The sequence below is a fragment of the Canis lupus genome, chromosome 16, assembly GCF_048164855.1.
Source record: "Canis lupus baileyi chromosome 16, mCanLup2.hap1, whole genome shotgun sequence".
Lineage (NCBI taxonomy): Eukaryota > Metazoa > Chordata > Mammalia > Carnivora > Canidae > Canis > Canis lupus.
Genome location: NC_132853.1, coordinates 50,431,596 through 50,444,528, shown reverse-complemented (window position 1 = coordinate 50,444,528; position 12,933 = coordinate 50,431,596). Strand labels below are relative to the sequence as shown.

General features: G+C 36.9%; 1 protein-coding gene across 6 annotated transcripts in view; it reads left to right on the top strand.

The window, feature by feature from the left end:
* The window catches only part of LOC140607037 (uncharacterized), a 44,738-nt gene that overhangs the window by 19,327 nt on the left and 12,478 nt on the right, over nucleotides 1–12,933 (top strand). For all 6 annotated transcript variants that reach the window (XM_072781327.1, XM_072781326.1, XM_072781325.1 and 3 more), the window contains 2 exons: nucleotides 4,943–5,014; nucleotides 5,602–5,676. In XM_072781327.1, coding sequence (XP_072637428.1) covers nucleotides 4,943–5,014; nucleotides 5,602–5,676 — 147 coding nt within the window. The remainder of the gene's footprint in view (nucleotides 1–4,942; nucleotides 5,015–5,601; nucleotides 5,677–12,933) is intronic.

Genomic DNA, 12,933 nt, shown 5'->3' with positions numbered 1-12,933 from the left:
TCTGTAAAATGTATAGGCCCTAGCTGAGGTGGATTTATTTTGAACTGACCAAAGCTTTAACTTCAGGGCTCCTCACTTCCATAGGCCCCTTCAAAGGTCTTGAGAGGAGTCCTAGCAATTTTTATATTCATAATGTTGCATGTTTTTATTAGACAGGATTTCCCAAAGTAGATGAGGTTCAGGCCCCACAAGACCTTGATTGACCCTGGGTTTCAGGTAATTATAACTCAGTAAGCTTCTTGAATGAAGCCTCTAAGTTATTGATAAATACTGACTGAACAAGTTAGCAGTGTGGTAAAGTCTATTTTGAATCTGAAATCCACCTCAAAGACATGCCAAGAGCTTATTAATGAGGTACCACCTTTGGAGGTTTTTGTTTTCTTTGGCTTTAATAAGGAGAAGGGAGAAGCAGGCTCCATGCACCGGGAGCCCGATGTGGGATTCGATCCCGGATCTCCATGATCACGCCCTGGGCCAAAGGCAGGCACTAAACCGCTGCTCCACCCAGGGATCCCCAGTTCTTTATTTTTAATTGAGATATAATCCACATAATAGACTATGCAACATTGTAAAGTATACAGTCCAGTGGTATACTTCGATAGACCACAGCCACCCTAATTCCAGGACAGTTTCATCACCCTCCAAAATAAATACCGTACCCATCAGCTGTGACCACCCCCTTCTTCCCTCCTCCCAGGCAACAACTAATTCCCCTTCTGTATCCTAGATTTGCCTCTTCTGGACATTTCATACAAATGAGTGTCTAGCTTCTTTCACATAACTGTTAGCTTCAAAGTTTTTCCATGTTGTAGCATATATACCAGCACTTCATTCTTTTTGAAGGCTGTATAATATTCCCTTACATAGACACATCACCTTTTGTTCATCTGTTCCTCAGTTATTGGACTTTTCAGTTGTTTCCACTTCTGACTATTATTAATAATGCTGCTATGAGTATTCACATACGTGGTTTTGTGTGGACATATGTTTTTAATTCTCTTGGGTACATACCTAGGAGTGGAATTGCTGAGTCACGTAGTAACTCTATGTCTAACCCTTTTGAGGAACTGCCAAACTGTGTTCCACACGTAACTATGCCATTTTATGTTCTCACCAATGTATGAAGATTCCACTTTCCCCATAATCTTGCTACCGCTTATCATTCTCCATCTGATTATAGCCATCTTAGTGAGTATAAAGTAGTATCTTATTATAGCTTTGATTTGTATTTCCCTAATGACTTAAGACATTGAACATCTTTTCATGTGCTTATTGGCCATTTGTGTATTTTCTTTGGAGAAATGTCTCTCTGAATCCTTTGCCCATTTAAAAGTTCAATTATTAGTCTTTTTATTGAGTTGTAAGAGTTCTTTATGTGTTCTGGATATTCTGGATACTAGACTTTTATCAGACATATGATTTGCAAATATTTTCTCCCATTCTGTGAGTGGTCTTTTACTTTCTTGATAATGTCCTTTGAAGCACAAAAATCTGTTTAATTTTTTATAAAGTCCAATTTGTCTATTTTTCCTTTTATTATTTGTGCTTTTGGTGGCATGTCTAAGAAACTCTTGCCTAATCCAAGGTCATAAAGATTTCTAAGAGTTTTTATAGCTTGAGCACTTCCATTTAGGTTAATCCATTTTGAGTTAATTTTTATATATAGAATGAAGTGTAGGAATCCTTATTTTGTATATGAATATATAGTTGTCCCAGCTCCATTCGAAAAGACTAGTCTTCCCACTTTGAATTGCTTTGGCACTCTTGTTGAAAATCAGCCAACTATAAATGTGAGGATTTATTCCTGGACTGTCAGTTCTGTTCCATTGGTTTATATGTCTATCCTTTTTTTTAAAATCTTCAGCCTCAGTTTATTCACTTTTAATTTACAGAACATCAGAGATTTACATTGTTTTCCAGTGTTAGCATTTTTATTTTTATTTTTTTAAATAATAAATTTACTTTTTATTGGTGTTCAATTTGCCAACATACAGAATAACACCCAGTGCTCATCCCGTCAAGTGCTCCACTCAGTGCCCATCACCCATTCACCCCCACCCCCCGCCCTCCTCCCCTTCCACCACCCCTAGTTTGTTTCCCAGAGTTAGGAGTCTTCATGTTCTGTCTCCCTTTCTGATATTTCCTACCCATTTCTTCTCCCTTCCCTTCTATTCCCTTTCACTATTATTTATATTCCCCAAATGAATGACACCATATAATGTTTGTCCTTCTCTGATTATATATGTCTATCTTTATGCCAGTGCCACACTACGATTACTGTAGCTTTGAATTGGGTTTTGAAAGCAGAGCATGTGAATCTTCCCACTTTTTTGTTCTTTATCTAGATTTTTCTTGGCTATTCTGGGTCCCTTGAATTGATATAAGAATTTTAGAATTAGCCTGGAAACAAGTCAGCTGTGATCTTGATAAGGGTTGTGCTGAAGCCATAGTTCAATTTGGGGCATAGTGCCATTTTAACAATATTTTCTTCTGGTCCATGACCATGGCATTTTTTCCATTTATTTCAATCTTCTTTAATTTCAACAATGTTTTGTAGCTTTCAGTGTATGGATCTTATACTTTTTGGTTACATTTTTTCCTAAGTATTTTATTCTTTTTAATATTGTTATACATGGAAATTTTTTCTTAATATCATTTTGGATTACTCATTGCTAATACATAGAAATACATCTAACTTTTATATATTGATCTTGTTTCCTGCAACCTTGCTGAACCCATTTGTTAGTGCTAAGGTTTTTTTCTACATTCCTAGGAATATGTCTTGTGGTCTTCTAGTTTCTCAGGAATATGTTGGAGCATTTCAAACTCTCTGTGGATATCTCATTTCTCAGCTTTTTCTTTTAAACTTTTAGATTAGGGTTTTTGTTGTTGTTGTTGTTGTTTTTTGTTTTTTTGTTTTTTTTGTCCCAACTGTTATCCATTGCCTTACACAGCTGCCAGTTTAAAACATTTACCTGTAAGTGTTTTTAAAAATGCTCCTGGGGATATCTAGGTGACTAAGCGGTTGGGTGTCTGCCTTCCTCTCTAGGCATGATCCTGGAGTTCTGGGATCCAGTCTCACATCCAGCTCCCCATAGGGAGCCCACTTCTCCCTCTGCCTATGTCTCTGCCTCTCTCTGTCTCCCTTTGCCTGTGTCTCTGCCTCTCTCTCTCTGTCTGTGTGTCTTTCTCATGAATAAATAAATAAATAATGATATTTTTAAAATGCCCCTTGAGAAGAAGAGGCTTCTAGCATTGTGCAGTTCTCAGTGAGGTCAAGGACAAGGTTCTCAATTGAGGTCTTCCAGGAAACTCACTAGACAGGTAAAACAATGACAGTTCTTTGGGAAGGAGGCTTTAAGGAACTCCAGCTCCATTTTGCTCCCCTGGGATGTGGGCTATTTTTCAAGGCTACCATCAGGATACAGAGCAGAGGTCTAGAACTAGTTAAAACAACAGATCTCACTGTTCTTATAGAAATTAATACATTTTCCCTTAATAAATGCTCTCTGGGTTGCTGTAGACCCATTGGTTAAATTTTCCAAAATGATTAAAACATTGATTCTATGTTTGCCAGTGTTTGTCATTGTCGTTGCTTTTATGGAGGGATGAAGTTTCAAATGTCCTCACTTTCCCGTTTTCACTGATTCGCCTATAACATGGTTTAAAATACCTAAAGTCTCAATGACCATCAGCTAATTAAATACTTCATCATGGGAGTCGATTAGAGAAAAGGAATAAAAATAGAAAATGTAATTCTCAGAGGAGCTCTCCCAGGTGGAGAGATGAAGTTCAACATGAATACAGTTTCTATATTTAGCGCTCTCAAAGTTTATGGTAACAGCTGTTTTATAAACCCCCTTTTCTTCATGTGAGTTACACACAGGCTTTGGAGTCAGAACTCAGTTCAAATTCCAGCTCTGCTTCTGACTGGCTTGACAAACTCGGACAAATTATGTAACCTCTCTGTACCTCAGTTTCCTCATTTGTAAAATGAGGTGATGATAGTATCTATCACATAAGGTTATTATAAGGATTAAATGTGAAATGCTGATCACAGATGCCTTACAGCCCAATAATAGTATTGGTTATGAAGATTATCTATCTAATACTTGGTAAAAGTATAGTTAATGATTCTTGAGTAGAGTCAACCTCAAGGCAGATTGTCTTTTCTTTTCTTCCTATTTCTTTTACCTTTTTTCATTTTAAAGAGTTGGGAAGAAGGTCTGTTCAGCATTTTGGAATAAAAGCTTGTGTCAAAAAGATGACAAGATGTCCTTTATTCAACAAACATTAAATAGTCAATAACAAGCACTATACTATGTCAGGCACAGGGACAACATGACAATAAAGTATGGTCCCTGCCCTCCAGGAGCCGAGAATCCAGGAGATTGATAAGGAAACAGGTGATACATGCCATGACAAAGGCTGTAATGCAAGAATACACACAGGCTATGTGGTGGGAATATAGCTTTCACCGGCTGCTCATAGATTTAGCCCTTCTTGTTTGGCTCCAAAACTGAAGAATTGGTTACCATTTTGTCTTTAACTGGGTGGTTTAAACTGTAGGATTTTTAAACTTTCTAGAGATAAAAGAAAAGCACTTTGAATTATGGAGGACACTAGAAATAGTATTTCCTACAGAAATTACTTCCTACTGGTATAGTCACTTCTGAGGTTTTCAACCTGAAATGTTCTTTGGCATATTTTTTCTTTGCCATCCACTTAAAAAATTTTTTTTCTCTTTCTCTTCCTGCTTTATCATTCAGAGACCTGGGTAGTGCCCAAAGGAAGAATGTTTTACAGATTCTAAGGGTGATTTTATAGGCAAAGGCAGAAAATGATTGCTTTTAAACTTCAAGTTCCATACCAAAAAAAAGAACATAAATTTTCATCTAGTTACTTAAAATGCAGATAATTTTAATTCCATTGCATTTTTCAGAATTCTCAGTCATAACCCTCTGACAACTGTTGAAGATTCATATCTTTTTAAATTGCCAGCATTAAAATATTTGTAAGTATTACAACAATCTCATGGCTCATGAGATGATTTCTGCTCTTTTTTACTTTTGTCAAAGATTAAATCTTTTGCATTTTGAATAAAAAGTCATAATTTAAATTTTAGCTGGGTTATTGCAATAAGAATTATTGGCAAAGAAAGAATGTATATGGACAAGACAGCCTGTAGTAGAAGAGAGCAGTATTGAAGAACACATAGAGATATGGAACATGCAGGTGTATAGCGAAATATTTACCACATATGTAGAAATATCATTTATCTCAAAAAGCAAACTGGAATAAGGTATACCTTATTTAAAACAAAAGACTAATCAAGAAAGGTGGATGCAACTGAGAATGAGTAGAAAAAGGGTAAAAGGAGATTGTACTGTTTAGCACCAAGGTGATTATGTTCGTGATGCACATAAATTTTAATTTCTTCAATAAGAATGCTCTGAAATTATCTTCCATAGCAAGTAAACTCTTGAGCTAGCTTGACAGAGAAGCCAGAATTTAAATAATCACATACTATTAAGTACCTTTTTGTACTTGGTGTGAAATTTTAGTCTTTGGTATCATGCATGTTTGGGCGTTCTCTTTCAGAGACATGGGAACAACACAGGTGTCACTTTCAACAATTGAGAGCATTCTCATGATGACCCTTGAATTGGAAAAACTGTAAGTTGATTTTTCTTATGTTTATTATCACTTCGTTGTGTATTTAGGTTTGTTTTATTTATAAGTCAGCTTTATTGAGGCATAATTTTCAGTTAATATGTACTCTTTTTAAGTATGCAGTTTTTAATGAGCTTTGGTAAATATATAGTTGTGTAACCACCACCACGTTTGAGATACAGAACATTTCTGTTTGTAGTTAATCCCCTGTTGCCACTATCAGCCCCTGACAGCCATCAACCTCATTTTTGTCCCTATAGTATTTTTTCCACCATGTCTTTTTTTTTTTTTTTTAAGATTTTATTTATTTATTCATGAGAGACAAAGAGAGAGAGAGTGAGAGGTCAGAGGGAGAAACAGGCTCCATACAAGGATTCTGAGCTGGGACTTGATCACGGGACTCCGGGATCACTCCCTGAGTCAAAGGCAGACGCTCAACTGCTGAGCCACCCAGGCGCCCCTCTACCGTGTCTTATGAATGAAATCATACAGTATGCAGTCTTGTGTGATTGGCTCCTTTGACTCAGCATAATCCTTTTGAGATTCATCCATGTGATTGCATCAACCCGTAATTCACTCCTTTTTATTACTGAGTAGTGTTACAGTTGTGTGGATATATCAGTTTGTTTATGCATTCATCACTTAATGGATATTTGAGTTGTTCTGATTTTCCTTTTGGCTATGATGAATAAAGCTGCTAAAAGCAGTCACGTGCAGGCCTTTGTGTGAGCATATGCTTTCATTCTGGGGGAGGTGAAATACTTAATGGTAGGATTACTACATCATGTGCTAAGTGTATATTTAACTTTTTAAGAAAATGCTTCCTAGGGGTGCCTGGGGGGTTAGTCAGTTAAGTGTCCAACTGTTGATTGTTGATTTTGGCTTAGGTCATAATCTCAGGGTTGTGAGATCAAGCCCCCAGTGGGGCTCCATGCTGAACGTGGAGCATGCTTAAGATTCTTTCTCTCCCTTTCTCTCTGCCCCTCCTCCCCACCCCACTCATACACATGTGCTTGCTGTCTCTCTCTCAAAAAAAAAAAACAAAAACAAAAACAAAAAACCTGCTTACCTCTTTTCTAAAGTGAATGTAGGGCAGCCCCCGTGGCTCAGCAGTTTAGCGCCACCTTCCGACCAGGGCGTGATCCTGGAGACCCAGGATCTAGTCCCATGTCGGGTTCCCTGCATGGAGCCAGCTTCTCCCTCTACCTGTTTCTCTGCCTCTCTCTCCCTCCCTCAGTGTCTCTCATAATAAATGAATAAAAGCTTTAAAAAAAATAAAGTGGATGTACCATTTTGCATTCCAAGCGGCAGTGTATGACATCTTTATATTTCAGTTAAAAATTTTTTTCAAACTTTGTATCTTTTTTTTTTTAATTTTATTTATGATAGTCACAGAGAGAGAGAGAGAGAGGCAGAGACATAGGCAGAGGGAGAAGCAGGCTCCATGCACCGGGAGCCCGACGTGGGATTCGATCCCGGGTCTCCAGGATCGCGCCCTGGGCCAAAGGCAGGCGCTAAACCGCTGCGCCACCCAGGGATCCCTAGACTTTGTATCTTTAATTTGCATTTCTCTAATAGCTCATGATGTTGAGTGTCTATTCATGTACCAATATCTTTTTAAATGATGTGTCTATTGAAATCTCTTTTCCTTTTATTTTTTTCTTAAAGATTTATTTATCTCAGACAGAGAGAGAGAGAGACCAAATGTGGTGGGGGGTGGGGGGTATAGGCAGTCAGAGAGGGAGAGAGAGAATCTCAAGATTCCTCACCAAGCTTGGAGCCTGATTTGGGGCTCAATCCCACAACCCTGAGACCATAACCTGAACCAAAATCAAGAGTCAGACACGCAGCCAACTGAGCCACCCTGGTGCCTCCAAATCCATCATTCAGTTGGATACATACTATTGAGTTTTAAGAGTATATTATATATTCTGGAAAAAGTCTTTTCTCTCAGGTGTTTAGCAAATTTCTCCCAGGCTGTGGCTTGTCTTCATTCTGTTCTATCTCTGAAGACCAGAATTTTTAATTTTTAAATTTTGATGAACTCACCCATTTCACCCATCATTCCACCCCTTGTCCCCTCTGGGGACAACTATAGTTTGTTCCCTATAATAAATGTCTGTTTCTTGACTCTCTCTCTCCCCTTTGCTCATTTTTTTTGTTTGTTTCTTAAATTCCACATATAAGTGAAATCACCTGGTATTTGTCTTTCACTGACTGACTTACTTTGCTTAGCATTGTACTCTAATGTTGTTGCAGGTGGCAGGATTTCGTTCTTTTTTATGGCTGAATAATATCCCATTGTTTATATATACCACCTATTTTTTATCCATCCACCTATCAATGGACTGGTAGGCTGCTTTCCATAACTTGGCTATGGTAAATAATGCTACATAGACGTGCATGTATCCCTTTGAATTAGTGTTTTTGTAATTTTTGGTTAAATACCCAGAAGTGCAATTACTGGATCATACCGTAGTTTTATTTTTAATTTTTTGAGGAGCCTCCATACCATTTTCCTCAGTGGCTGTACCAGTTTGCATTCCCGCCAGCAGAGCATAAGTTATTATGTCTCCATATCCTCACTAAAATTTGTTGTTTCTTGTGTTTTTTATTTTAGCCATTCTGACAGGTGTGAAGTGATATCTCATTGTGGTTTTTATTTGCACTTCCCTGATGATACTGAGCATTTTTTCATGTGTCTGTTGGCCATATGCATGTCTTCTTTTTTTTTAAGATTTTATTTATTTATTTGAGAGAGAGAGAAAGAACATGAGCAGGAGGAGGGGCAGAGGAAGAGGGAGAGAGAGAGAATCCCAAGCAGATTCCCCTCTGAGTACCTAGCCTTACTCAGGGCTCGATCCCAGGACCCTGAGATCATGACCTAAGCTGAAGGCAGACATTTAACCAACTGAGCCACCCAGGCACCCCTGTGCATCTTCTTTGGAGAAATGTCTGTGTCTTCCAGTTTTTAAGTGGATTATTTGGGGGTTTTTGGTGTTGATCTGTAGACATTCTTTATATATTTTGGATACTAAACCTATATTGAATATGTCACTTGCAAATATCTTCTCCTATTTGATAGGTAGTCTTTATTATTTTTTTTTGGTTGTTTCCTTTACTATACAGAAACTTCATATATTGTTTGATATGGTGAAACATTGTTTAGAATTTTGCATCTGTGTTCATGAGAGATATTGGTCTATTGTTTATTTATTTATTTATTTATTTATTTATTTATTTATGATAGTCACCCAGAGAGAGAGAGAGAGAGAGAGAGAGAGAGAGAGGCAGAGACACAGGCAGAGGGAGAAGCAGGCTCCATGCACCGGGCCTTGGGCTAAAGGCAGGCGCCAAACCGCTGCGCCACCCAGGGATCCCGGTCTATTGTTTTCTTTTCTTGTACTGTCTTTGCCTACTTATGATAAGGGAAAAGCTGGCCTTAAAAATGAGTGGGGAAATATTCTTTTCTCTTCAACTTTCTGGTAGAGTTTGTGTAGAATTGGCATTATTTCTTCCTTAAATGTTTGGTAGAATCACTCATGAAGCCCTGTGTATTTGAAGCTTTCTTTGTGAGAAAGTTGCAAATTATACACTCTATTTCTTTAATAGTGATATTTAAGTTACATATTTATTTTTGAGTAGTTTACATCTTTTATGATCTGTTCATTTCACCTTGAATTGATTGACAAATTATTTTATAATATTCCCTTCTTATCCTTTTAATATCTGTAGGGATGCCTGGGTGGCTCAGTGGTTGAGCATCTCCCTTTGGCTCAGCTCATGACCTCGGGATTCTGGGATTGAATCCCACATGAGGCTCCCTGCAGGGAGCCTGCTTCTCCCTCTGCCTCTGCCTCTGCCTCTCTCTGTGTCTCTCATGAATAAATAAAAATAAAATCTTAAAAAAAAAAAAAGAAAAGAAACAAGGGACATGTCACCCCGTTTTTTTTTTAAGATTTTATTTATTCATGAGAGACACAGAGAGAGAGAGGGGGGAGACAGAGGCAGAGACACAGGCAGAGGGAGAAGCAGTCTCCATGCTGGGAGCCTGATGTGGGACTTGATCCCGGGACTCCAGGATCAGGCTTTGGGCCGATGGCAGGCGCTAAACTGCTGAGCCACCCAGGGATCCCTGACCCCTCTCATTTCTGATACTGATAATTTATGTCTTCTCTTGTCTTGTCTTAATCAGTCTGCCTAGAGGTTTATCAGTTTTATTTATCTTCTCCAAAAACTGTCTTTTGGGGCACCTGCGTGGCTCAGTGGTTGAGCATCTGTTTTTGGCTCAGGTCGTGATCCTCGAGTCCTAGAATCGAGTCCCTTTTCAAGCTCCCCACAGGGAGCCTGCTTCTCCCTCTGCCTATGTCTCTGCCCCTCTCTCTGTATCTCTCATGAATAAATAATTACAATTTTTAAAAATAAATAAATAAAAACTGTCTTTTCATTTCACTGGCCTCTCTATTTTTGTTTTCCGTTTTCTTTATTTGTGCCTTGATCTCTATTATGCTATTTCTTCTCCTTATTCAATGATTAATTTTCTTTTCTTTTTTTAATTTCTTAAAAGTGGATACTGGGGAAGCTGAACACCGCATTAGCAACATCCCATATGTTGACATGGTTTCAGTTTTAGTACGAAATAGCTCTTAATTTCTCTTTTGATTTCTTTGACTGGCAGGGTTACTTAGAAGTATGTTGTTTAGTTTCTAAATAATTTGGAGATTTTTCAAATCTGTTCATTTCTAATTTAATTCCATTGTAGTCACAGAACATATGTTGAATGACTTAAATCCTTTTAAACTTATTGAGGCTTGTGTTATACCCATGAATTCTGGTATTAGATGAGCCTATGATCTATTTTGGTAACTATTATGTATCTACTTGAAAAAAATGAGTACTCTGATTTTGGGTGGAGCATTCTATAATGTCAGTTAGGTCAAGTATGTAGATAGTGTTATTCAAGTCTGCTATATCTTTACTGATTTTCTATATATTTTTCTGTCAATTATTTAGAAAGCAATATTGAAATTTCCAACTATAATTGTGTATTTATTTGTCTCTCTTTGCCATTCTCCTTCATATATTTTGAAGTTCTGTTATCAGATGCATAAATTTTTAGGTTATGTCTTTTTTATTAGTTGATATTCCTATAATGATGGAATAACCTCCTTTATCCTTGGTAATATTTTTTTACTTTGAAATGCACTTTGTCTTACAGTAATGTAGCCACCCAAGGTTTCTTTTGATTACTGTTAGCATAGCACAATTTTTTCTATACTTTTAACCTACTTGTATATTTCTATTGCAGATGATTCTTATAGACAGCATATAGTTGGCTTTTGCTTTTTTATATTTTAATTAGGGTGATTATACCATTACACCTAATGTAATTATTAACATGACTACATTTAAAGCTACTAAACTCTCTATGTGTCCCATCTGTTCTTTGTTTTGCTATTTTTTTTCTTTTTCTTCCTACTTTTGGATGACTGAGTACACTTTTAAATTAAATTAAATTAAATTAAATTAAATTAAATTAAATTAAATTTTATTTGTTGGCTAGTTAATTACAACTCAGGTTTTGTTAGTTTAGCAGTAGTTTAATGGCTTGTAGTGTTCATCTTTAACTTTTCACAGTCTATCTTCAAATAATATATGATTTCATGATTGGCATAAGAACCTTACAATATATAGTGTACTTCATTTCTCCCTTACTGGCCTTTGTGCTAATGTCTTCATACATTTTGCTTTACTTCTAAACAGCACACTATATTATTTTTTTGTTTAAACAATAAGTTAACTCCTTTAGGAAGTATAGTTGATGTATATTAAATTAGTTTCAGATGTACAACATAGTGATTGAAGAATTAATACCACAATAAGTGTATTACGGTATTATTAACTATATTCCCTACATTGTACTTTTCATCTGGAGACTTACTTTATAACTAGAAGTTTGTACTTCTTACGTCTTTTCACTCATTTTGACCATATCCCCGCCCTCTACTTTAATAACCACCAGTTTGTTCTCCATATTCATGAATCTGTTTCTCTCTTCTTTTTGTTGTCAGTTTTCATTTGTTTAAGATTCTACATATAAGTGAAATCATATTGTATTCAGATATTTAAATAGTAAGAAAAACCTTATGTATTTACCTTTGGAGTTACCAGTTCTAATGTTCTTCTTCCTTTTGTGTGGATCCACATTTCTATCGCAATCATTTTCCTTCTGCTTGAAAATACTTTCTTTAGCTTTTCTACAGTGTAAATCTACTAATGATGACTTCTTTCAGCTTTTGTAGGTCTCAGTCTTTTGTTTTGCTTTTATTTTTGAAAGATCTGGATATAGAATTCTAGTTTGATAGTTGTTGGTCCCCTCTCCGCTTCACTGCTTTAAAGATGTTGCTCTACTGAGTTCCATTAATTCCAACAAGAAATATGTTACCATTGTTATCTCTATTTCCCTATATGTTGTGTGGAGGTTTTTCCTTTGGCTTATTTTTAACATTTTCTCTTTATTGATGGCTTGAGAAGTTTGATTATGATGTGCTTTGGCATAGTTTTGTCCATATTTCTTGTGTTTAGAGTTCATTGACCTTCTTGGATTTGTGGGTTTATTAGGGTTACCTGTTTGGACAATTTGGGGGCTATTATTTTTCAAATTATATTTCTTCTCCCTTGTAGACTCTATGTATGCATATATTAGGCCACTTGAAGTTGTTGTATAACTCACTAAGTAGAGACATGGGTTTCTTAGTCTGGGATTTTTTTTTTTTAAGATTTTATTTATTTGACAGAGAGTGAGAGCACAAGCAGGGGGAGCAGAGGAGAGGGAGAAGTAGGCTCTCTGCTGAGGAGCAAAACTGATGTGGAGCTCGATCTTGGGACCCGGGGATCATGACCTGAGCCGAAGGCAGACATTTAACTGATTGAGCCACCCTGGTGCCTCATCAGTCTGGTTTTCTTTAACATAAGAAATATTGTTATAACTTTTTTATAAAGATTTTATAATTTATTTAAGAGAAAGAAGAGAGCACACGTGGGTGGGGCAGAGGAATCTCAAGCAGACTTACAGTGATCTAGGAGCCCAGTGAGGGGCTTGATCTTATGAGCCTGAGATCATGACCTGAGTTGAAACCAAAAGTCAGATGCTTAACCAACAGTGGCACCCAGGCACCCCAGTTATAGTAACTTTTTAAACATCCTTGTCTGCTAGTTGTAACACCTGTGTAGATTTTGGGTTAGTTTTGATTGATTGCT